The 27,692-nt window shown below is 39.7% G+C and overlaps 1 protein-coding gene across 1 annotated transcript in view; it reads right to left on the minus strand.

Moving 5' to 3' along the window:
• Positions 1-27,692, minus strand: part of top3b (DNA topoisomerase III beta) — a 72,551-nt gene that overhangs the window by 17,477 nt on the left and 27,382 nt on the right. The window contains exons 6-11 of the mRNA XM_072388586.1: positions 23,535-23,691; positions 22,945-23,058; positions 8,721-8,811; positions 5,698-5,852; positions 2,789-2,894; positions 1,795-1,941 (exon numbers count right to left, since the gene is read on the minus strand). Of these exons, the coding sequence (XP_072244687.1) occupies positions 1,795-1,941; positions 2,789-2,894; positions 5,698-5,852; positions 8,721-8,811; positions 22,945-23,058; positions 23,535-23,691 (770 nt within the window). The remainder of the gene's footprint in view (positions 1-1,794; positions 1,942-2,788; positions 2,895-5,697; positions 5,853-8,720; positions 8,812-22,944; positions 23,059-23,534; positions 23,692-27,692) is intronic.

The raw sequence follows: 27,692 nt of genomic DNA on the forward strand, positions 1-27,692 counted from the left end.
ACCCATTTCAGCTATCGCTAATAGAGCCACTTCCTGTTGACGTCTTCACCACCACCAACAACAAACTCAGGCATTCAGAAAGATGGCGAACGCAGAGCGAGATGAAGCTGCGTCCCTCTACATCTGTGATGAGCTGGTTATGGAACAGACGATGCACAACGGCGCATTCTCCATCGCGTTGTTTCTTTCTTTCTGACGACAGCAACAGTAATATCGTCTCCTTCCACTTCCGGGTGACGATCGCGGGAAAAAATCTCGAGCATGCGCAGAACGCTCGATCCGATCCACGGTCGTCTGCAGGAACGTTCAGTGGGCATTTGGATTGAGTTATATCGGGGTCTTAATTCAATCGCGAGAAACCTGATCTGATCTGTTTTTTTTGTCAGATTAAGGTGTCTACATAAACTGAATAACTCAGTCTTATTGTAATTAATCCGATCCGATGGCACGCATGTAACCGCACTGAATGAGTGGTGTCCTAGAGGGACTACCTCCATTGCTCTTCTGGGGGACTGGGAGGAACGTCCTTGTTGTCTGAACCAAAGTGGTGTTTTGTTTTTGGACTTCTGTGCTAGTCACCGATTGTCCATTATGAACACCCTGTTCAAGCAAAAGGTGGTTCATAAATGTACCATGATCGATTTTGTAGTTGCATCTTGAGACCTGTATGTCTTGGACACTCAGATTAGTTGGGGGCAGAGCTGTCAAATCACACCTCCAAGAGAATTTTCTCATATATCAGTGAAGGCTGGGGACATGGAATCTAAATGGATCATGTTCAGGACCTCCATTGTGGATGGTGCTTCCAGGAGCTGTGGTCTGCCGGTTGTCGGTGCCAGTTATGAAGAGTAAAGGATTTTCTAACCTCAGATTCAGGAGGAACAGTGTGGTTTTTGGCCATTTTTGCTTGGAGTAGAGCTCCCCCATATCGAAGGGAGTCAGCTGTGGTAGTTATCCGCACGAGTTGTACAAATGTTATGAATCAATCAACCAACTTTAAATATCACCACGACTACTTTGACTATTAGGCTTGCTTTTTAATTCTGACTTCATCTTTTATTGCAAGGGTTCCAAAGCACCAAGTGGTTCAACAAAAAGAAGAAAATGCTGAAGTTCAACAAGAAAAAATAATATTTTCAAGCAAATAATGCTCACTAGACCTCAAGAAACAAGTCTAAACTTTTCATCTGTGTTCAAACAGCTGAAGTACAAAATTGCAATTGTAAACAATTGTCACAGTCAACTATGTATGCATAAAATACTTTGAAATTTAAAAACACGCCTTCCCAATCTTAATTTCTTAATCAATAATATGTCCGTTTTAAATAGTTTTTCTAAAATTAGGCAACAACTTTTAAACTTTTCCAGAATTTAGTAAAATCTAAATGTCTCAGGAATTACAATCTTGATGCTCTGAAATGAGAATCAGCAGGATCATAAACCAGCCTTAAAGAGCACAAATAAAAGACCAGAAGTTGTTGTTGTTGTCAGTATTCATATCGAGGTCACTCAGAGTGCTTTTTGCACTACATGCCACATTCACAATATTACCATGAGTTTAAATTGTCTCCAAAGTTTCTTTAAATTTAACCGATCCCAGAAGAAACTGTGATAAAGTCATGTTGCCACACCAAAAATCTGGCCACAAAGACAAGTTTTGTGATCTAATAGGGGAACTATGTAGGTTCACAAGCAACCACCACAAGTGTCACTAAAGTGTGTTTTTCTTGTCAATTTCTTACAGTTTGGAGATGAGAACTTTGCAAAATGACAATTCTAGATATGAGGCTTTACCTGGTGATATGGGTGTTTTTCCACTACAAAAGAAGACCTCTGTGCCGATATTGAAGTTTATTGTGGTTTCGAGGTACTTGCAGTCCTGACTGAGAGTGGCAATGAAATGCCGTGTGATGTATTCGTACAGGCGCCAGCCATCACTTCCTGTGAAACAGCACAAGAGGAAGAACCTGGTATCAAAAGGTATGTTGCTGTTTGATCATGAGGGGGGGCAGTCAGACAACTCTGTGTTTTAGAGCACATGATAAGAACTACAAAAATAAAAATGACACATATTTATACTCCAGGTTTAGCTTCTCTTCATTGGCTCCCTGTTAAATTCAGAATAGAATTTAAGATTCTTAATGACCGAGCTCCATCATATCTTAAAGATCTCACTGTAAGATATTTTCCTAACAGAGCACTTCGCTCCCAAACTGCAGGTTTACTTGTGGTTCCCAGAGTTTCTAAAAGTAGAATAGGAGGCAGAGCCTTCAGTTATCAGGCCCCTCTCTGTGGAACCAGCTGCCAGTTTGGCTTCAGGAAGCAGACACCCTTTCCACTTTTAAGATCAGGCTTAAAACTTAAAACTTTCTGATAAAGCCTATAGTTAGGGATGGCTCAGGTGACCCTGAAACATCCCATAGTTAAGCTGCTTTATACGGGACGGGAGATTGGACTGAAGACATGTTTCGGGGCAATTTGTTGGTTTCCTTAGCTAGGATATTGTTTTTAAACCGGCTCTGTATATATGAATTGGACTAATTTTGAATTTAATTAATTGGATTTGACTGATTTATGATTACAATGAATTGGACTCCTAATTGGCTTGAATTGGACTGTATCATTGCAGTGCCTTGAGACATTTGATGTGATTTGGCGCTATATAGACAAACTATAGATAAACACTTAAACAAAATCCCATTTAGAAAAAATAAGGTATTGCCTTAAGTAATTCGCTGAGATGTCTCTGAGATGGTATTTGCTTCTTGTTGTTGCTTGCATGACTCACCCAGTTCTCCCTCAGAGGCAGTGTGCATGGGTGTAATAGGTGGATGGTCTCCAGCATCAGTTCCTTTTCTAGGTCTGTTTATCCCAGTTGAAAGCAGAGCTTTCACCTGATGTTTATATAAAAAAAATAAATAAATAAATAAAAAAAAAGAACAAATAATGTGTTAGAAACCTACATGTAATTGCAACCACATTCCAAGAATTATATTCTAAAAAAATATTGAACAATATGTTTATGTATGCATTAATCATTTAATAGGCTTAAAGACACATATTATACCCTTTCTTCATAAGCTGACAGAATTTGAACTTCCACCATAAATGTACACCTCCTTTCAGAGCAGCCAGTTTTAGGGCAGAGTGATCAAATCAGCTTCACTCCATTCCTTTGTTCCACAGGGTTTGTCTCTTTTGATATACCTTGAGTCATATTTTTACTGTATGATGGCGCATACAGTAAATACCCTGAGAGCTCACACTAGCAAATGCAGCAAACTGAGCTCTACCACACAACAAACTGATAGAAAAATATTTGACTAGCAATTTCATTGGTATGAGTAGCTAATTTCTTTCTTAAGTGAGCTATATGACTACTGGTGAGACTTTGCTACAAATAGAAAAGTAGAAAGTAGCAGGAGCAAAAGCAAAAGAGTTTCATATTCCTACTTCTCAGGTATAACGAATACAGCATAATTTGTGCTTGAAATTTGGTGGAGTTAAAGCTCAGGAGGCTGGATAATTAAACTCTGACATGGGAGTGCGGAATTATTGTTGCCAGTCCAAAAAAACCTAACTTTTAAAAATGCAAGTAAAGACATTAATATGACCAAAATTGTACAATATCAAATTTTTCCAAACCGGACGAACACACCCAGATAATGTTGATGATCCAAGATTTCATGATCCAAACAGAAGTCCAGTTGCCTTATTCAAGCACACCCAGATAATGCAGTTGTAATTTTACAACTCATGTGTCTACTCAACTAGACTAAAATGGGCTTAGGTGCCCTGTACTGTACTTATAATATTATCTTTCTGTGAAAAACAGTAAAGCATAAGTGTATGTAAATACAGCCAAATTCCCACGAACGCTGCACATATTCACAAATCTTATTTACTGTGTCTTTTGTCAGACAGATATGTATCAACAGTTGTGATTGAAAATCAGCTCCTTAAGGCTATGTTTCAAATCGTGGTTGTTTAAATCATTTCCAGACTTAGGTGGTTACGATAACTTAATTCCACTCCAGTTCTAGGACTATGCCGGGGATTAAATTATATGTCCAAATTTAGTCAACCTACAGTTACAGCTAATCGCAACTCTGTATGTAACTGTGCTGTCTGAGCTGTAACATTTAGGGAATCAGTTCATCATTATCAAGATTGTACTGTATGTTGAATTTACAGCTTTAGTCCCTTAACTTTACTCTTAAAATATAACTTTTATAAAAAGGTAATAGTTCTAAATTAATAGATGATCCAAACATAACATGGACTTTAGAAGATTAATTCTGTCGTCTCAGTGGTTACTTTATTACTTGCCAGATGGCAGCAGGGTCAACAAGCTCTGGCTGGGATGTATATTGTTTTCTGAATGTCTGCATTTGGAAATTTACATTTTTCATTTACACATTTTCATGCAACCCTTTTTACACTTTTTATACAACAAATGGAGCACATTTTTCAGTTGCTCACACACTGATGCAATGCTGACTCAAGGAGCTAGGGACTGAATTGGGCCCTTTGGCGTCTTTATAGTCAAACTGGATCGCGGTCTTTGATTTCTCCATTGCTTTTAAATACAGGGAAGCTCATTCTGTTATGTAAGAAGCTCCACAAAATAGATGTGAATCCCTCCCCATTTGCCTGGATTGTTGACTACCTGACAAACAAACCACATTTTGTGATGCAGTGTAAAATTGAAATAAAAACAGAATTCAGTGTTTACCAAATCACATAAACCCATTATTATATTTACAATAGAACATAGAAAACATATCAAATGTTGTAAGTGAGACATCTTACTATTTTGTGAAAAATATTAGCTCATCTTCAGTCTTGTTTGTCAAATTTTGTGATTCATAATGTGCCAAAGCTTTTCACTTGGTGACAGTTTCTGGACTGCAGGCAGGCCAATCCCGCACCCAGACTCTTTGACTACAAAGCCATGCTGGTCTAATAGATGCAATTTAGCATTGTCTTGCTGGAATATGGAAGCCTTCCCTGAAGCAAATGTCATCTAGGGGAGTATGTGTTGCTCTAAACCCTTATACATTTCAGAATTTGTAAGTTTCCAGATGGCAACTTGCCAGTTTCACAGACAATAATAATAATAATAATAATAATAATAATAATAATAATAATAACAACACGTATACCATCAGGGATGCAGACTTTGAAACTGAGCACTGGTAACAAACTGGATGGTGCCTCTACATTTTAGTTTCAAAGACACTGTGTCCATTACTGCCATTGCCACTTGAGGTCCCAAGGATGACAGGCATTAAATACTGATTTTGGGCAGTGTCTATTTTGTTGAATCTATTCCCAGCTTTACTTGTGAGAGACTCTTTAAATTGTCTTTGTAGGTCCACTCATTTTACTGACCTGTTGCCAGTTATCGTTATTAGTTGCAACATATTCTTCTAGCGATCTATTTTTAGTACCATATACTTTTCCAGGCATTTGTAGCCCCCCATCTTTTCTGAGACTTCTGATACGGCTGCCATCGAATTTAAGATGAGCTAATACTTTTCATCAAATTTAAACACTTTGTTTTCTTTGTTGATTTGAGAATTAAATATTCATTAATGCATCTCATAACATTCTTTTTATTTACATTTTACACAACTTCCCAAATTTTTTGGGCAATGGAGTTGTAATGTGACTGACCCTGCATGAGACCCTCACCTCCACTCCAAATATTGGATTGTTGATCTGCTGCTTCAGTGTTCCCTTCAGGTCAAAGTTTTCTGGGTAGTGGGTTGTCTCAGTGCGTGGGTAGCTGATGTAGCCCTGTATGTACAGGCGCTCTGCAATCTGCATGGCATGTTGGGGACCCATGCCTTAAACATAATGAAATATCAGATCTTATTTTCCAATTCATTCATGTCTTTCTTATAATCCCTGACAAAACTGGAAGCTTACTTACTTATACTTCTAACTCTTTCATGACTGAGGTTAGTGTGAAACTAAAAATGTAAAATTTCAAAACTAGGGCCGGGACTCAATTAAAAAAAAAAAAAAATCAATCTAATTAATTAGAGGCTTTGTAATTAATGAATCGAAATGAATCGCATTTTAATCGCATATAAATATTTGACCTGGAAACTGTGAGAAGCAATTTTTTCACATGGATTTTAGTATACCATTGAATAATAACTGAATACATCAGCTTAAGCAACAACATTGTTTTTTTTTTTTTTTCCAATGGTACTCAACCAACCATGCTCTTATCCACGCTTCCATCCATCCGTCCAGTTTTGTTCATTTATTTATTTATGTCTTTTAATGGCCAGGACAGATAAAAAAGAGAAAGCAGAGAGAGGGGGAACGACACGCAGTAAAAGGCCGTCCGATGCGGGATTCGAACGGGGGCCGACTGCAGCGAGGACTGTAGCCTCTATACACGGGACGCCTGCACAGCCCACTACTACCCTACCGACCACCCCATCCCTCTGTTTTTTAAAACCAAATCTCCCGTCCATGGGGCCAACGAAAGCGGTCTCAGCAGCTTCTTCGTTCAGGTTTAACTATTGTTCACTGTGGTTTGTTGTTATCTGAAGTCATGAACGTTAGTTGGTGCTCCAGTATAATCGATATACCTGAAACTCATCCAGTGAGAAACGTTCCACGGTGCAAAAATAAGTGAGAAAAAGCCATATTTTTTTAACGTGTTAATATTTGCGTAATTAATTAATCTTAATTAAAGCGTTAAAGTCCCGGCCCTATTCAGAATCTCACAGAGTAATAAAAAAGAAAAGCGCTTTGTCATTTCTGTGGGTTAAGCTGTCCGTTCATTACCAAAATGTTATCAGTAATTATGTAAAATATAAATATTTAAATTATTACTTAATTTATTTAGTTGACACATAAGTGTCACTTTCAATGAGCTGTACGCATACTGTCTTTTTGACAGTCAGCTTCCCTTAAACTTTGTGATTTGAATGATTAAGTAAACCAGTGAATGGCAGCTCTTCCCTTCCACAGTGATGTGTAAGGGTACACATGTGGGATCACATGTGATGACTTTTATTGTCATTTCCGTTTGTCCTACAGACTGATCGGTCGATCTTTGCCTTTTAAAATGATGCTGACAGACTTGCAGTTCACCAGTGTAGTTGATGCATTGGGCTGTTTTTGCCCTCACTAGTATCTCAGGTTTAAAGTTTGTCATCGAGTCTGCAAAGTAGTTATCTCCACAAATGCTGGGCCACAGCAATAGTGGGACATGAAATAAAGCACTCCTTGCATTCACATCTTTACCTTTTAAACTCTGCAACAGTTTCTCAATGAAGGGAGACCTCACCTTCTTATAGCCATTGTCAGCTTGGACAATTGTGCCACAGGAGGCATGAAAACTAGTTTCTTTGAAAAATGAACGAATGGCTCAAAGTGGGAAGCGAACCAAGAAGATTACAAGCACTTTAAATACTTGTCTGCATGGACACAAGTAGATGAGGAACCACACATTTGAATTAATTTGCGCTGGTATACCACTGTAAAATACAAAATTATTTTAAATTTATTAGTTCATTTTATGCTAGTGACAGTAGCAGCTCTGTGCTGTGTTTTTGACAATCCTATTAGGTATATAAAAAAAAAAAGGACATGGTTAACATTAGGATCACAGCATCAAAATAATATTTTCCTGGATTACTGCATACCACTGTTGGGATTTGTTAGCAGCAACAGTGATGTCAGTCTTATTTATCTATATACAACTTTACACTAATGATTAGTTGGTTAATCAATTAACAATAAACAGAGAATCAAACTATCATCAACTTAATCTTGTATCTTAAAAATATTGCTAACTGTTATTCATTCCAGCTTCTCGGTTGTGATCAGTAGTTTTCTCTGTGGTAAACTGAACTGCGTAGACCAAAGAGTTAGTTTATCAGTGACCAGTGAATTTAAGCAAATTTAACAGCACAAGATTTTCAGTGTCGACCCGTCTAGTTCTTCCCTTTGGGGAGTTTTGTGTTCATTACATGAAGGATCTGCAGCAGGTCTCACACACTACAAGACTTTTTGTGATACTAAACCTCCAGTTGGTCTGATTAAATCTGTTCAATCTGTCATGCAGACAAGTCTCACTCATTATTAACATACATTGATCAATTTTGCTCACCTAACAGTTGAGGAGAACTGGTTTCTCTCTTGAGTTTATTATGATACTGTACACTGGAAATCAAAGAGTCATGGATGCTTTCACCAATGTTCAGCTAAAACGGAGAGAACTGCAGTTTCCTCACCATACTCTCTATCATGTGTGTTGCATGTTTATTATCATAAAAGTCCTTCCTGACCTACTGCTCCTGAATAAAAAAAATGCTAAATATTAGGTCTGAGATTGGGATGTGTCCACAAGCCTAGGAATTCATGTCTTTGTGTTCATGCATGGGAATTACTCAAACTTAGATTTGCTTCAGATCTGGGCTATCTGTCTTCTCCAACAATGTTTAATGTGAAATTCTGATTTAAAATCTGAATAAAATCAGATTCCTTGTAATCTGAACTGGATTAACACACATTCAACATAATAGCATTTAAATGCTGGGTCAGTGCTAAAAATCAGCACCGGCGCTACACCTGTAAGAAACTGATTATTACAGATATTTACCCTCCCATTACCTTCATTAACTAGAAGAGAACAAATATTCTACTAATAGGAAGATAGAATAAAAATAATGGCACATTAATATAAATACCTAAGGCAGAACTGGCCACTCTCAACATCTCCACTGTGTTCAAAGCCTGAGGCCTCTGCTTGGTCTTCTCTTTTTTACTCACCGACTCCACCTGCATTAAGAGAGATAATCAATAAGAGCTTAAACCAAAGTTAAGAAAGTTCACCTACATCCAGTAGAGTATATTTCTGGTTGGCTGTACCTTGGGTCTGGATATGTGGAATACCTTTACAGAATATTTTTCATTACTGTACGAGGGTGAGACACAGTAGATATACTGTGTAATGGCTACATCTGATTATAACCTTTCCCTAATTGAACGGTTTTATTTCATTGCATTTTTATGTTACTATATTATATTCAGGGATTTCCACACAGTGCAGCTGCTAAGGTTACCATATACAGCTGGAAAGGTTACCAGAAAAAGGTTACCAGGAAAAAAGAACCCTCTTTCTAAAAGAGCATAGCAGTACAGTTAAAGTTTGAAAGTTGTTGCAAGTCAACAAATCGGACTTCTGGAATATGTTCCTTTGAACAGATAAGACAAAATGGAGATGTTCCGTAACAATACACAGTGCAAAGTTAGTCACAAAACAGACACACAATAAACAGCACAAACATTTCATAGTTTAACAGTTAAGTGGCGGTAGTGGAGGGATGACAAATTGGGCTTGTTTTGCAGTCAGTGAGTTAACCATGAACTCCTCTGAATACCAAAGTATTCTAGAGTGAAATGTGAGGTCACCTGTCAGACTGCTAAAAATTGCTGAAACTTGGAATGATTTTCATGTTGCCCAAAAAAGTACAACAGCATATCTACAACACACTGGCTGATTATGAAAAAAAATGAAGGTGTTGAAATGACCCTTTCAAAGTCCAGACTTCAACCTGATTGAAATGTTCTGGCAGGAAGTAATGCCCACAAACCTAAACAAACTGAAGCATCACTGTAAAGAAGAGTGGGACAAAATTCCTTCACAACAATGTGACATACTGATATGTCATACAAAACCTTTACTTCAAGTAGCTCAATCAACTGAAGGGTCAGATGCATGTTAAAGGTCCAACAGGTCTATATTTTTTCCTATACTCCTAACATGACTTTAATATACTGTTCATCTAATGTAGATAAAAATAATTGGAATTTTCTTTATGTGCTACATTTGTCGAGTTTCCTCAACTTAATTTTAAAGAAAAACTGCCCACCATGCCAAGATGGCCTGCAGTCTAATCATATTTGGCGCGCAAAATAATACCAAACTAGAGCTGACCTGCCGGTAAACTGTGCATACACCGCTAATACTACAGATCCCAGAAGGCTCTGCTGGTGAATTAGTGCGTTAATACCTCTGTTGATATTCAAGATTCAATGTTTAAGCAAAACTTAAGTTTGTTTCCAAATGAAAAGCTTCATGGTTATTTCTAATGAAAAGGAAAAACTTTTGTAGATGTTTTTTTCCCCAATAAATATCAAGGCTGGCTGGCGACTTTGTCCAAGTTTTTAAATTTTGGCCCACTGTGTATTTGAGTTTGAACACCCCTGATCCAAATCATCAACTTGTAATTCAGACTCTATCCTAACCTTAATGTTCAAGGTTTTTAACTTGACTAACTTTTCTGTTTCTGGAATTATATCTTTATTTACAAAACCTACTGTTGATTGAGAACTGTTTATTATTATTATTTAATTATAGACCTTTGTCCAATTTTTTCTTTACATTTAAAATTCCTTAAAAATGTTTTAAGTTAACTATGTGACTACTTGCACAGAAATTATAATTTTGAAAATAAATAAATAAATCAGGATTCAGAGCAGATCATTGCAAAGAAACTGTACTAGTCAAATGTAACCAATGATTTTCTCATGGCTTCATATAATGTAATTGTGTCTGTGCTTCACAAAATGACATCACAGAGCCATATTAGACTTTAAGTCATATTTATATGATCAATGCCAGTCTGTTCACATAAATAATTAATCTTCCACAAAACAAAGCTCGTTATGGAGTTGTTAAGGGTTCTGTGCTTAGACCAATACTTTTCAATTTGTACATGCTTTTTTTTATGTGATATTGTTAAACAGGATGGCATAAATATTCCTGGTTAAACAGATGATCCTCTGCTGTTCTGATCCATGAAGCCAGATGAAACCAGTTGATTAGACTGTGGGCATTGCTTGAACAGATATAGGCCTGAAAACTTTTCTGACTGAATTTTCTGCTTCTAAATTCACACAAGTTTCTGTTGTTGGACCCAAGAGCCTCAGGAAGACACTGTCCGTCCTAAATTATAACAAAACACTTCAATAATAATCCAATTTAAGCCAATTGGAGCTCAATTAATTGTAATCATAATCCAATCAAATCCAATTAATTCATTTCAAAATTAGTCCAATTCATTCATATAGAGCCAATTCAAAAAATAATATCCTAGCTAAGGAAACCAACAGATTGCACCGAAACTTGTCTTCAGCCCAATCTCCCGTCCTGAGCCTGAGGCGACTGTGGAAAGGAACGACTCCCTTTTAACAGGAAGAAACCTCTGGCAGAACCAGACTCAGGAAGGGTGGCCATCCACCTCGACCAGCTAGGGTTTGGGAAGACAGAAAAAAGGGAAAAGAGGGGGGAAAAAAAACACCATGACACCATTTAAAGGATATCTGTTGGAACAGGGAAACACAAGTTAATAACCACAATAATGTCACATGTACATAATATCATTTGAGAAATTAAACGGGGGGGAAAAAGAGAGCAAAGTGAGGAAAGGTGTGACATAAGAGGCCCAAGCACAGAACCCTGAGGAACTCCATGACTTACTCTGTTGTGTGAGGAAGATTCTTCATTTACAAGAACAAACTGGAATCTATCAGATAAATATGACTTAAACCAGCCTAATGCAGTTCCTTTAATCCCAATAACATGTTCAAGTCTCTGTGATCGATCGTATCAAATGCAGCACTGAGATCCAACAGGACAAGCACAGAAACAAGTCCGCTATCAGAGGCTAAGAGGAGATCATTGGTAACTTTCACCAGTGCTGTTTCTGTGCTATGATGCACTCTGAATCCTGACTGAAACTCTTCAAACAGATTATTTCTATGGAAATTATCACAAAGTTGAGCTGCAACTATTGTTTCAAGAACTTTAGACAAAAAAGGGAGATTGGATATAGGTCGTTAATTAGCCAACACTTCTGAATCAAGAGTAGGTTTTTTAAGTAAAGGTTTAATTACAGCAACCTTAAAAGTCTGAGGTACATATCCTGTCAACAAAGACCGATTGATCAAATCCAATATGGAAGTGTCAATTAAGGGGAAAACCTCCTTGAACAGTCTGGTTGGGATTGGGTCTGAAATACAAGTTGATGGTTTAGAAGAGACTATTGCTGTTGTTAGCTCAGAGAGATCAACTGGGCAGAAGCCATCTAAATACAAATCAGGTTCTAAAGATACTTCTAAAGCTGCTCTACTTGATGATACATCAGTGATAATAGTGGGAAGGATTCCATCAATCTTCTCTCTGATAGAAACAATTTTATTGATAAAGAATCTCATGAAATCATCACTGCTGAGAGTTAAAGGAATACATGGCTCAACAGAGCTCGAACTCTTTGTCAGCCTGGCAACAGTGCTGAAGAGAAACCTGGGATTATTCTTATTCTCTTCTATCAATGATGAATAATAAGCAGTTCTAGCTTTACGAAGGGCTTTCTTATACGTTATTAAACTATCTTTCCAGACTAATTGACACTCTTCTAAATTAGACGAACGCCACTGTCTCTCCAGCTTTCTTGCAGTCTGCTTTAGTGACAGTGGGAATTGAACCACCACTCTCACCACTGAGCCATTGGCTTCTTGTTTAAGAATTTGTCAAATAAACTCTAGTAACTACAAGTAGACCTCAGAGCGAAGATTGGTCATTAAGATTTTTCTATGTGAGAAGAAGAATTTTAAATTATATTCTAGAATATTAATACATATTTAGATATATATACAAACAAATAAACACATACAGTCAACACAAACATATATATATATATGTGTGTGTGTGTATGTATGTGTATATATATATGTGCATATATATATATACAGGGATGTGCATGACTAATCGATTAGTCGGAAACGTGCAGATAGTTGACGACTTCTTTTTTTCTTTTGCTAATTTGATGCGTTTTGGTTAGTTATATTCTGTGCAACACATGTCTGATAGTTATATGATGGTAAAAACCTGAACATATATAATAGCGAAAATATCTTTATCTTCATATAAACGTACTTTGCAGAGCACAAGATTACACCAGATTTTAAGTAGTTCCCTTCTCACCGATATCACAGTTTTCTCCATTCTTTAAGCTGCATGTGTTCTGTTCATGTACAAATGCATATAGCAAAAGTTTCCTAATTCATGATGACAAGAACAGTACGTTGGACAGAGACCCACAGTGATGATTAACTTGCAATGGTAAGTTTACTACATAATGCGTGATTTTGCTTTCAGTAGCTTTAACATAACTTAATAACAAGTTAAATGTTAATAGAAGTTAATAATAACTGTCATGACTGACAAGCTACAGTCAAGATACCTCAGGCTCTTTTACTAGATAAAAGACTGATGTGCGTGTCACACTCTGCGTCACAATATGGCACTACACTTGTTAAAAAAAAAATATATATAAAAAAATTTCTTTGATTACTCATTTCAAAACCATTTCACTGGCAAAGTAATAACTGTAGATAATGTCATACTGTAATAACGGTGGGAGTCCAGCTTGCAAAATATAACTAGAACATTTCTGAAGAAATTTTGAAGGGTGCCAATGGAGCTACTGCATGCTGAGAGACCTGCTTGTTGCCAGTCAAACATTAGATACTTCAAATCCAACATGAAACAGCTATGGTACAGAGATAAACTAAAAGATAGTTTGACATATGAGATACTGGTTTTCCATGGTGAAACCTGCCTGCTTTAGGCAGCACGAGGGAGGGACAGCACTGTGTAAGCCAGAGACAGACACAGAGGAGGACAGGTTGTGCCCCAGAGGAAAAGGCAGCAAGGAATCTCTTCAGCATAGGGAGATGGAGAGAAAGGTCGTGATGTGTGTGTGTGTGTGTGTGTGTATTAGGTTGCTTCATTGGGAAAAGACGAGGTCCGGTTGAATGACAGGCTGCTATGGTGATGCAGTTTTTTTTAGTCAGATAAAGGCAGACAGACTCAGAACAAAAATTCCCCCTTGAGGTAAACCTGAGAAATCTTTTTCTTTGACAGTGAGACATGATAGTATAACATAGCTGAGAAAACTCCTGGTTTGTTTCACTGGGCTCTTTATTTTAAGATTAAAGTGAATAAGCCTTCCTGATGGTATGTTACTGTAGGTAACAGAGGGTTTTACTGTGAAAATCTGACTAAATAGGCCTTGGTCTCTGTATATTCCTTAAAGTAAGATGTGATTCACACATGTCATTTCTATGCTGCTCCTATGTACAGTATAGTTTTTATGGCAGTTTAAAAACACTTTGATTTTAGAAGGAGATGAGGAAACCTGGTTTATAATGGAAGTCAACGGGAGCCTGAGTGATCGCTCTCTGTGCTCAGAGGCGATTTGTGAGAAAAACGTGATTTTTTTTTTTTTTTTTTTTTTTTTTCAATTTTCAAGTAATGAGAGAAAAAAGTCATAGCACACTATTCCGCGTAGGGATAGGCTTTTCATCTCAGTCGGAGAAACCGTGCGGGACTAGTTATGCCCTTGAAATCGTGACGGAAACGGGAGAATAATAAATATTCACAATAGTAATATGTTCATCTAGTGATCCCTCGATCGGGAATAGTGTGCTATGACTTTTCTTTATAAACCAGGTCTTCACATAATAAGTTCATCTAATGTTTAATTTCCACTAGAAGAGTCATACGCAGTGTGGCAATGTAAAACGCAAGTTTTACACAGTTTTATGCTTTGTATAGGTGAACAAATGCTCACAAAAGCACTTGTACTTTCTGTTCATTGAGTGACTTAAGAAATACAAATCTTTTCTACACATGAATATATCTAAAATTCTAAAACGGATTTATTTCACAGAGTGACATAGCTTCATTTAAAACAACGACCTCTATATCATATAACATTCTGTATCAGCAGATATATCTATCTTATATGACTTCGACCGGTATTGGGGGACACAAAATCTTTTTGGGAAATCCCTAGAAGTATGACTTTCCAGTAAGACTTTATTTTTCTATTTTTACCAAAGATTTTTCCAAAAATTCATTCCTTGGCATACACTTTCAAGTACCCATTGCCGTGGACAATTTACTTTATGGAGGAAATGCATTTAATTTCTTTCCAAAATATGTATTTAAGTGTGTCAGAGAGGGATGAGACTAGACTTGAATGGGCCAAAGCATTCCACAATGGCTCAAAAGTGTTTTTGCATTTTTTTTTAACAAACAATAAAGCATAGGTCCATATAGATACAGCCTAACTCTCAAAAAAGCTGCTCTCATTGACATGTTTTTTCCTTTTGTCAAACATATGAAAATTGTGATAATTAAAACTATGTGTCAACTCATGGTTAAATGGTAAAAGCTGGTCAAGCCACCGACCTTTCGATTGGCAGATAACTGTTCTTCCTCCTAACCTACAGTGGCCTCTCAAATGCTTAAATTACATTTCCATTTCCAGACTGCATTCTGCTTTAATAAAATCCTGATTTTATAACCACAGCATCATCAGACAAAAACACCACTCAAGTAAGTTCAACTACATCTGTCTAATAAATTTGGCTTTACTAACATGTACATTGATCTTCCACAGAGAAAGTTAGAAACAAAGAACTTCTTAAACATTTCCCATACAGTCCACAACATTGTAGAGTCAAACGTACTTTAGTCAATGACTCCGTTCTGCTCCAGTGCATGTAGACTGGAACAATAGATAGTTGACCAGTTAAATTTCCCAGTCAAGCTGTAACCATGTCTCAATTCAACTGTGCTGACTCAAGTCATCAGCCCTGTGGACCTGAAACTTTACTGGGAAATCTTACAAAAATTAACCGAGACTTTAGCAATAGTCAAAAGACACTTTTTCTTCTTTCAGACCTCATTCCTTTTTGTATGGCCAAAAAATGCAAAGATGTGACTTGGAAATCTTAACAGTATCGATAAACATCAGCATCAATGAGCAGTGTCATGAGCAATGATACCACTATTGCTAAAAGTCTAATTATACCAAATCCTATATAGTATATGTAATAGCAGACTCTGATTACTTACAGTACACCTGGTAGACCACGTAAAATGACAGAGTTGGGTCAGCGGATGCTGAGGCGCATAGTGCTCAGAGGTCGCCAACTTTTAGCAGTGTCACTACAGACCTCCAAACTTCATGTGTCCTTCAGATAAGCTCAATAACAGTGCATAGAGAGCTTCATGGAATGGGTTTCTGGCAGCTACATCCAAGCCATATATCACCAGTACATACAACAGTAAGACTTCTGCATCACAAAGAGCATCATCACATGGGCTAACCAGAAACTCTGGATGATGAATGAAGTAAATGTGTAATGGAAAATTTTATTCAGCCTTATGTTTGTCCATCCATCCATCCATCCATCATCTGTCGTTTCTCCGGGAATCGGGTCGCGGAGGGAGCAACTTGAGCGGAGAAAGCCAGACGTCCCTGTCCCCAGCCACTTCCTCCAGCTCTTCTGGGAGGACCCCAAGGCATTCCCAGGCCAGCCGAGAGACATGGTCTCTCCAACGTGTCCTGGGTCTTCCCAGGGGTCTCCTCCCAGTGGGACGAGCCCGGAACACCTCACCAGGGAGGCGTCTAGGAGGCATCCTAACCAGATGCCCGAGCCACCTCAACTGACTCCTCTCGATGCGGATCCGCCTGTTAATCTCCTGCTCCATTCGTCCCTCACTCGTGAACAAGACACCGAGGTACTTGAACTCCTCCACTTGGGGAAGGATCTCATTCCCAACCTGGAGAGGGCATTCCACCCTTTTCCGGCTGAGGACAATGGTCTTGTATTTGGAGGTGCTGATTCTCATCCAAGCCGCTTCACACTCGGCTGCGAACCGCGCCAGTGAGAGTTGAAGGTCACGGCCTTGACGACGCTAACAGAACCACATCATCCGCAAAAAGCAGAGACCCGATTCTGAAGTCGCCAAACCCGACTCCGTCAACACCCTGGCTGTGCCTAGAAATTTTGTCCATAAAAATTATGAACAGAATCTGTGACAAAGGACAGCCCTGACAGAGTCCAACCCTCACCGGTAACACGTATGACTTAATGCGGACCATACTCTGACATTGGTAATACAGAGACTTGTGCTTGTGTCGCATCATCTCTTTTATTTTTTTTTGTTCAAAGTATTATTATATTTTTTTTAGTTATAAAAGATACAACTTGACATTGACACCCCATAGACAACCCCATCCCATTGCACCCCCACAGGTTAACATTACAGCATAGGATCAAAATGCAAAAACATGAATAAATAAATAAAAATATATAAAATAATAAAAAAAAATTTAAATTAAAAACTGTGGGGAGAGGAGAGGAGAAAGAAGGAGGGGTTACTTCTACACATTTAAGATGTCTGAGGCATCAATCTTTTCAACAAGATCTAGAACTGGTTGCCAAATAGTATAGAAGTTAAGGGCACAACCTCTCGTAGCATAATGGATTTTTTCTAAAGTCAGATGGTGCAGGAGGTCCCTGATCCATTGATTGAAGGTTGGAGGAGATTTAGCCAGATTTAGCCAGTAAGATAGTAAAGGCTATTATGTTTTTGCCATGTCGAGTGTGGGGCAGGAGTTCTACCGGTATAACACCAATTACTGCTATTATGGAAAGAGGTGCTGTGGGTACTCCTAGCAGGTCAGGGAAGAATTTGAATATGGATTGCCAAAACTCTGTTCAGTTTGGCAGAACCAGAACATATGTGATAAAGTGGCTGTTGCTGCTCCACAGCGGTTACAGTTGGGGTCAATATTTGGTGTCATCTTTGCCAGCCTCGCCTTAGACCAGTGTAACCTATGTACAATCTTGAATTGTATTACCTTGTGACTTAAGCAAATTGAAGATGAGTGTATTCTATCTAATGTGGAGTCCCATATATCCTCAGTAAGTTCTATGCCTTGCTCTTCTTCCCGTTCATTTTTTAAACGTGTTAAAGGTTCTAAGTTGTGAGAATTGAGTGACATGTAGATCTTTCCGATGAGCCCTTTGTGGTCGGGGCTAAGCAGCAGAAGAGAATCAAGGAGAGATCTGGACAGTATAAATGGAAACTCAACTGATTCTCAGGAAACAAAGGTGCAAAGTTGCAGATATTTGAAAAAAATGTGAGTTAGTGATTTCATATTTTAATCTCAACTGCTCAAAGGATGCAAAATTATCATCAATATAGAAGTATTTTAATGTAACTAATCCCTTCCTGGTCCAGATATCAAAAGATCTGTCTATAATGGAAGGTTTGAACATATTGTTTCTTAATATAGGGGCATTAATTAACATGTTATTCAGTGAAAATGCTCCTCTGAACTGTGCCCATATCTTCAAGGAGTACTTAACAACTGGATTCATAGAATATCTGGATATAGGTTCTGGTAATGGGAGCAAGGCCTGTAAAGAGGAAGGTCCACATGACATCTTTTCTAACCATAACTATTTTGGGCCATTATCTTGTGATGGGTTAAGCCAATGTAGCATAGCGCGTATGTTAGTCAACCAGTAGTAATATTGTAAATTGGGTAGGGAAAATCCTCAGTGTTCACGGTACCGCTGTAAGATATTCTTCCGTATTAATTTAAAAACTTTTTTTTATTATTATTCCAGATTAATGAGGAGAACAGTTTATCAATAAGTAAAAATGAAAGATTTTGTCAAAAAGACAGGAATACCCTGGGACAGATACAAAAATCTAGGAAGCACAATCATTTTGATAGTGTTAATTCTACCTACTAATGATAATGGTAATGAGTTCCAACGTTCAAGATCAGTTTTCATAGATTCGATAATTGGAGGGAAGTTGGCTTTGAAAAGATGTTTGAAATTATGCATAAACCAGATTCTCAAATATTTGAATTCATTTTTACTTATTTTAAAAGGGTAAGGTAAACTAAGCACAATCTGTTTGGCAAGAGGATTTATAGGCATGAGTTATCTTTTTAGTGTGTCTATTTTATAACCAGACATTCCAAATTTATCTAACAGGGTAAGTATCAATGGTAAGCTACTTACTGGTTCAGATATGTACAAGAGCATATAGTCCGCATAAAGGGCTACTTTATGTTCAGTGTTGTTCCTCCATATGCCTTTAATCGAGATATTATCACGTAAAGCAATCGCTAAAGGTTCAATCGCCAAAGCAAATAATAGTGGCGATAAAGGGCAGCCTTGTCTGGTCCCACGGCGCAGTTGTAAGGAGGAGGATAAGTTATTGTTTGTACGAATAAGTAAGTAAGTAAGCAAGCTTTATTTGTACAGATATGTACTTTAGTTACAACAGAGCAATAAACAGGAAATACAAACTATTTTAAATTTAAAAGGCCAATACAACTCAGTAACAATCATATCAGCCCCAAGACAATTAAGCAAAAAAAAAACTAAACAAATAAATAGATCGTAAGTTGTCTTTTAAAGGAGTCAATAGACTCCATCGAACGCAGAGAGAGCGGAAGATCGTTCCAAAGCCTGAGAGCAACAGGAAGGATTGTCTCCTCTGGTCCGAAAACGAGTGCGTGGCACCATAAGTAAATTCTGATCCACAGATCAGATCCCGAGCTGGGGTGTAAGGCTGGATCAGATCACTAATGTAGGGTGGAGCCTGACCATGTAATGCTCTGAAGGTTAAAACCAGAATTTTAAAATTTATCCTAGAGGAAACTGGCAGCCAATGAAGAGCTTTAAGAATAGAGGTTATGTGAGTCCTCCTATTAGAGCGGGTCAGAATTCTCGCTGCAGAGTTTTGCACTAACTGCAGGCGAGACAGTTCCTTCTTGTTTAGACATAAAAACAAACTATTAAATTAGTCTAAATGTGAAGACACAAAGGCATGGATTATCAACTCTAAATCCTGTTGTGACACCATTTTTCTGAGTTTGGAGATTTTTCTCAGTTGAAAAAAGCAGTTTTTGGTGAGCTGTTTACAGTGTTGCACTAATGACATGTCTTTGTCAAACACAACACCCAGGTTTCTCAGGCTCGGTTTCACAGACTGGCCCAAGTCACCCAAGTACTGGTTAATCCCTGGAATGGAGTCATCAGGGGCAATAACCAGTGTTTCTCTTTTGTCCACATTTAACTGTAAGGTATTATCACTTAGCCATTGTTTTATCTCCGCCAAGAAATTAACTAAGGATTTTAGCCTCTGGAGCTCAGTTGGCTTGAAAGAGTAGTAAAGCTAGATGTCATAAGCAAATATGTGGTAGGAAACATCTGAAAATCTCTGAATGATTTTTCCCAAAGGAATGAAATACAACAAGAATAATACAGGACCCAAAACAGAACCTTATTTGATTAGCTGAAACACTAAAGCTCCGCCCAGAAAGGTATGACGAGAACCAGTGCAGAACTGAACCTGACAGTCCTACCTCATCCCTCTTTTCAGCAGGATTTGGTGGTTGACGGTGTCAAAGGCTGAGGACAGATCTAAGAGAACTAGAACAGTGCATTTTCCTGAATCAGCAGGCAGACATGTCGTCACTGGACGCTTTCAGCAAGGCTGTCTCCGAGTGATGTTTGCGGAAACCAGACTGAAATGTTTCATGGATGTTACTTTGATTCAGGAATGATGACAGCTGTTCAGAGACCACCTTCTCTAGGATCTTGGACAAGAGTGGTAGCTTTAAAATAGGCCTGAAATTACTGAGGACAGCCGGTTCTAAGCCTGTCTTTTTAAGTAAAGGCTCCACTATGGCATGCTTAAATGTATTGGGAAACACACCTGTAGAAAGAGAGAGGTTTACCATTTCAGTAACCCAGGGGCCAATTACATCAAACACTTTCACAAAGAGCCCACACGGAAGGACGTCGGATGACCAGGAGGAGGGTTTCATCTTGGTCACCAGTGCCGAGATATCACCAAGACTTAAATGAGGACCACAAGCTGGAGACAGGCTCAATGACAGCATGGATTCCACACAAAGGGTGAGGGATTTTCTCCTTTATCATCTTAATTTTGTCAATAAAAAAATCTCAACAATGCTGTCAGCTTCACAAAAAACTGAAGTAACTGGTGCAGCAGGACATACAAGAGAATGAATCATGTCAAACAACACTTTGGGGTTTTTCTTATTTACTGTTACCAGTTGATGAATATAGTCAGATCTGGCATTTTACATTATCTCATTGTATGAGGACACATGATCCCTGAGATAAAGTCTGTGCACCTCAAGGTTAGTGGATTTCCACTGACATTCAGGCTTTGGACATAGTATCTTCAGACTCAGGGTATCTTCATTTGTCCAAGGGCACACTTTTTTTTCTGCATTGACAAGTTTGATTTAACAGGTGCCACCTGATCCAGAATTTTTACACAGTGATTGGTAAAACAGTGCATAAAATTGTGCACATTGGGGCAATCCATGAATAAAACAGGGTCAAACATAGCAGAAAAACTGTCTGCAGTATTACCAGAGATAACGCGGCTCTGAGACCTAACTTCTAAGGGCTTAGGCTCAGGGCTAAAGTGCAGATCAAACAAAACAAGACAATGATTGCTCAGGTGGACGTCCTGTACAGACATATTTGAAATGTCTAAGCCAAGGGTAAAAACTAAGTCTAAAACGTGTTTTTTTTTGGTGTGTGGGCTCTGTTGCGAAGCAAGATGAGCTGTCATCAACATGAAGGTTAAAATCTTCAAGGATTAGAACAGATTCCAACTTTATTATGGAGGATAAAAAGTCACTAAAATCCTTCAAAAACACAGCAGCAGGTCCAGGAGGACAGTAGATTGATAGTTTTCAGGCTATTGCAGACTAAAAAACTGCCCCTCCACCATGTGATGAAGATGTGGACTTCCTCAATATTATAGAATAGAAAATACTTTATTCATGACAGTTTAATCACCTACAGTTTTTGTCTGTAGTGCAACTCCCCCAGCAGACAACAGCATAGAACAGTGCACTCTCAGTGATAGTGGGATAAAATATGCATATCATGTCACTACAGACATTGAAGGACCTGAGCCATCTCAGGAACAAGAGATGACTCTGGCCCTTCCTGTACACTGCTTCTATGTTGGCAGACCACTCCAGTTTATTATCCAGCACCACCCCTAGGTATTTGCAGGTCTGAATAGTCTCTATCACCCCTCCATCAATGCAGACTGACTGGCATGAAGTTTTAGATCTCCTGATCTCCTCTACCACCAGTTATTTGGTTTTGGTAGTGTTCAGGAGCAGACAGTTATTTTTGTACCAGCCATTGAAGGACTCCACAAGGTCTCTGTACTCCTTCTCCTGTCCACCGCCAATCCAGTCTCACGGCACAAAATTGTCACAAAATTAAACTGTTTTGGCTCCTTTTCTTTTCACCCTGTACACATCGGACTTCAGGTACAACTCCTGCCACATACAGGAGTATTCCGATGATATGGCTGTTGTGGCATGTGTGCCATGGGAGATGGGAACCCAGTCTCACGACAGTTCATGAAACGAAATTAAACTGTCTAATTTGTGCTCCCTGCAACAATTTAATTATTTGTTTTTGTGTCAGAATAATAGGTATCCGAGTTGTACCTGAAGTCTGATGTGTACAGGGTGAAAAGAAAAGGAGGCAAAACAGTACCCTGCGGAGCCCCAGTACTGCATTCTCTCCATCCTGACATACTGTGGTCTGGTAGTCAGGTAGTCTATGATCCACAATGTCAGTGAGTGGGCCACACCCATAGCTAGAAGCTTGTCTTTCAGCATGGGAGGCCTTATGGTGTTGAAGGCGCTGGACAAGTCAAAGAACATGACTCTTACATGTAAACCAGGCACATCTAAATAAGCATGTGCCCGATGTAGCATGTACAGAATCGCGTTTTTCACTCCGAAGTGTTTGTGGTGGGCACACAGGAGGGGGTCCTCAGCAGTTCAGTGCATTTAATGGATCTGTTATGAGCAATTTTCAGCATCCTCTTGATACCACTCACAGTGAGGTGGGTTCCAGCTTTCCAATCCAGCTAAAAGGTCACTTACAATAATGACCCAGAGAAGCTGACAAGATACTTGACATGGCCACATTTTTAATAGCTCTTACCTGGGCCTCCCTGGATGTCTTGGCCAGATTCATGAACATTTGTCCCACTTCCTTGTCAAACACTCTCACTTTATTCCAGTCCAGCATCAGTGGATTGTCCTTTCCTTTAAAGACCTAAACAAAACAATGCACGTTTGTATATATAGGTTAGAGTGAGAAAAGAACTGTAGATTGTACAAAAAAGATGAACATAAACTTTAGGTTTGAAGAGTGAGGATAGTGCAATGTGTGTAAAATCTAATTGCTAGATTAAGGTGATACGTCTGATGGAAAAGAAAGCTCTGATTGCATAGATATCTTACTTTTCAATTTAAGTAAGCATTTCTACATTCACTTTTATTGGAAGCCAGTTTCAAATAGTCTTCTTTAGCACTGAATGATGTCATTGCATATAGTTACATTTTAGTAAATTAGCAATAAAGCAGGGTTTGGCTTTCCACGGGTTCTCAATCGGATCATTTGCTCATCAAAGAGCAGTTAAAAAAATGCTAAAGTCAGCAGACAAAATGCTAATCTCAAAATCTTTTAATTCAAGTCAACAAACCAATAAGCGATGGCTATGCCCATCTTTCATCTAAAATTTTCTGTACCTTTGCCTGGAGAACCCAATATGTCTCTGGTTTAAAGGACTGGATCTTGTCATGCCGTTCGACACAGAAACCAAGTGTTGGGGTCTGGCATGGTCCAAATGAGATTAAGGATGAGTCGAGATTGCCATATTTGCCCTGGAAATACTTGGTCTGGAACCTGACAAAAAGTAATAAAACACATGCTTGCATTACATGTGTGAATGGACTTTCCATTAGCTTTAATCAAACCTGTAAAGAAAGAAATTAGCCAAATGGGAAATTGGACAAATGTGATTAACTGTGGAACATATCTGGCTTTCACTTGATTTTATGTGCATCTAATTATAATGCCATAACAATCACAAATTCTGGGCTTCAAAGAGAAATGTTGAGTGGACAAGTAATTTTGAGCTGCCAACACATGGTATTTCTCACGCTGAAAAAAAAAAGTATAATATAGATTTCTCTGGCACGCCACTATCGCTATGGGAACAAGCATGTCTCTCATGAGTCTGAGCAGAGCAACACTAACAACAAGACTAATAATAATATAAGTAATGAAAGACCTGTCCAACCCACCCCCACAAATAAACGATTATTAGACTAAAATATTGAAATATATTCAATATTATATCAATAGCCTATAATATTGAAATATTACAGTTTTTAGATGATACGCCATCTTTGTAGTCGAGCCGTGATATGCAAACTGTTTGCAAATTTTGCATTCGACTTTTTTCCCGCCATCTATTTTGGTAAAATTCTGCCACACTGCCGATGTCTTTGACATGGATGGTAGAGGAGAACTCACTGTAAATGAAACGCTCAAAATAAATATTCAGCAAACCACCAGACGTTGAATAACGTGGACGTTCTTCAATCTACCTGCCTCTAGTGGGTTGAGCTAATCCAAAGGGGTGTTCTGTTTATGTTATGTTACGTTTATGCATTTAGCAGACGCTTTTATACAAAACGACTTACAAATTAAGATATAACAAGCTATATAAAAAGCTAACAATGAACTACATAGAAGGAACCCACTAGTCCGACTCTATCAGAGGTGACAGAGTAAAGATAGAATGCAGGCATAGAAGGAAGTACAGAAAGATAAAGTGCAGAGGTAGAGGGGGTAGGGAAGTACAAGGTAAGTGCTAGGATAGGAGATGGTCTCTGAAGAGCTGGGTTTTCAAGAGTTTCTTGAAGATAGACAGGAACGTCCCTGTTCTGGTAGCGCTCGGTAGTTCATTCCACCATCGTGGAACGACACATGAAAAGAGTTTGGATTGTCTTAGGCGTGGTGTAGGCACTGCTAGAAGACAATCCTGGGACGAACGGAGGGACCAAGTTGTGACATAAGCCTTTGCAAGAGCATTCAAGTAGATGGGAGCCGTTCCATTACGCACTTTGTAGGCTAACATCAGTGACTTGAATTTGATGCGGGCGGCTAAGGGTAGCCAGTGGAGTTCAATGAACAGAGGGGTGACGTGTGTTCTTTTAGGCTGATCGAAGACCAGACGCACCGCCGCGTTCTGGACCATCTGCAGAGATTTCACAGCACAGGCTGGGAGACCAGTTAGGAGAGCATTGCAGTAGTCAAGGCGGGAGATGACCATGGCCTGCACCAGGAGCTGGGTGGCATGTTGGGTTAGGTATGGTCTGATCTTTCTTATGTTCAGCAATGCAAAGCGACATGAACGAGCAACCGAGGTAACGTGATCTTTGAAGGTTAGTTGGTCATCAATCATGACACCCAAGTTTCTAGCAACCTTTGATGGAGCAAGAGATAGGGATTCAGTTTGGATGCAGATGCTGTAGTGTATGGTTGGTTTGGCTGGGAAGACCAGCAGTTCAGTTTTTGGGAGGTTAAGTTGGAGGTGATGGGCTTTCATGCATGTTGATATGTCAGAGAGACAGTCTGAGATTCGTGCTGAGACCGTGTGGTCGTCAGGTGGAAATGACAGATAGAGCTGGGTATCATCAGCATAACATTGGTATGAGAAGCCATGTGATCAGATGATCGGTCCTAATGAGTTGGTGTATATGGCAAAGAGAAGAGGTTCCAGTACTGAACCTTGGGGGACACCTGTGGCGAGGTGGTGCGCTGCAGAAGTGTTACCAAGCCAGGATACTTTGAAGGACCGACCAGTGAGGTATGATTCAAACCAGGAGTGTGCTCTCCCTGATGCAGATGCAGTAGGACTTCTGCATGCAGATTTTGTGGTACCAGGTTTGATAAACTGTTTGCTTATAGCTGCCACTTTGTCAGTAAAAAAAATCAGGCAAAGGTGTCTGCTGTTAGATTGGTAGCAGGTGACGGAGAATTAAGTAGTTTTGAAGGTGGAAAAAAGTTTCCGGGTTTCCCATTAGCACTTGGTACTTTCCTCCTGATGAAATTAACACAGCAACCAAAAAAAATATCGACCAATCAGAACTTTGATCGACTAAGAACATATCGACCAATCAGTCGACCAGTCAAGTAGGACTTTACAGCTCTAGTGCAATGAAACCAAAAAATGTCAAATAAAGCTAAATAAGATGATATCCAGTATGATCATAAGATGATAGATATAAGATGATGTAGTTGATGAAGATTCCAGTCATCCAGGTCATGAGAATCATAAGAGCTTGAATAAGGGCAACAGGACTTCTTCTTGGATCTTGAAGACGTTTCCCCACTCATCCGAAAGGTTTCTTCAGTTCTAAGATAGATGGTGGGGAGTATCAGCTTATAAGCAGAGAGGGTCATTACAGTCGTGTGTTACTGAACCCCCTGACCAATATGCATGTTGTTTGAGTCATTATCACCTCTGAATTGTCTACCTGCCTGAAAGGGTGAGTTTTGGTTACAGGACCCAAAGTATGAATGGTTGTGAAACTGCCTGGGGAGGAGAGACAATGCTGTATTGTAGGTGCTGGGAAGGTGATACCTGAGACCACCTCCTCTGTGTCAACGATGTTTTTTCCAGTTGAACATAAATGGCTTCCTTGACTCCTCTCTCAAACCACCTGTCTTCTCTGTCCAGAATGTGGAAACTACTGTCCTCAGTGTCCCTTCTCCTTGAGATGCATGGCACAACATTGTGCCATGCACTTGTGGAGCTGTTGTTCGGTCAGCACACTCTTTGCTGCACTGTTCTGCATACACGACACCACTCAGTTTGTGTTTGGATGCTTTATTGTTGAAGTGCTTGTAACCTCTCCTTCCGAGTTAGCTCCGAATCAGACTGCTGAACTGAGGTTCAGCCAGAAGGAGAACCAAATCCAGACAAAGAACAGCTCAAAAGACCCCTTATGATGAACAAAAAATTTGGACCTCGTGATCCCTTGCCCGGATATGGGACACTGGGGCCTCCCCCCGGAGCCAGGCCCGGGGGTGGGGCCCGGCAGCGGGCGCCTGGTGGCCGGGTCTGTGCCCATGGGGCTCGGTCGGGCATAGCCCGAAATGATGACGTGGGTCCCCCTTCCGATGGGCTCACCACCCGTGGGAGGGGCCAAGGGGGTCGGGTGCGATGTGAGCTGGGTAGCGGCCGAAGGCAGAGGCCTTGGCGGTCTGATCCTCGGCTACTGAAGCTAGCTCTTGGGACGTGGAATGTCACCTCTCTGTTGGGGAAGGAGCCGGAGCTGGTGCGCGAGGCTGAGCGGTTCCGGCTAGATATAGTCGGACTCACCTCGACGCACGGCTTGGGCTCTGGAACCAGTCCTCTTGAGAGGGGTTGGACTCTCTTCCACTCTGGAGTTGCCCGTGGTGAGAGGCGCAGAGCAGGTGTGGGCATACTTATTGCCCCCCGGCTGTGTGCCAGTACATTGGGGTTTACCCCAGTGAACGAGAGGGTAGCCTCCCTCCGCCTTCGGGTGGGGGGACGAGTCCTGACTGTTGTTTGTGCCTATGCGCCAAACAGCAGTTCAGAGTACCCACCCTTTTTGGAGTCTCTGGGGGAGGCACTGGAGAATGCTCCTACCGGAGACTCCCTCGTTCTGCTGGGGGACTTCAATGCTCACGTGGGCAATGACAGTGAGACCTGGAGGGGTGTGATTGGGAGGAACGGCCCCCCCGATCTGAACCAGAGTGGTGTTATGTTGTTGGACTTCTGTGCTGGTCATGGACTGTCCATAACGAACACCATGTTCAGACATAAGGGTGTCCATATGTGCACTTGGCACCAGGACACCCTTGGCCGC

This window comes from Leuresthes tenuis, unplaced genomic scaffold (genome assembly GCF_036924035.1).
Source record: "Leuresthes tenuis unplaced genomic scaffold, fLeuTen1.0.hap1 SCAF_6, whole genome shotgun sequence".
NCBI classification, from domain to species: domain Eukaryota; kingdom Metazoa; phylum Chordata; class Actinopteri; order Atheriniformes; family Atherinopsidae; genus Leuresthes; species Leuresthes tenuis.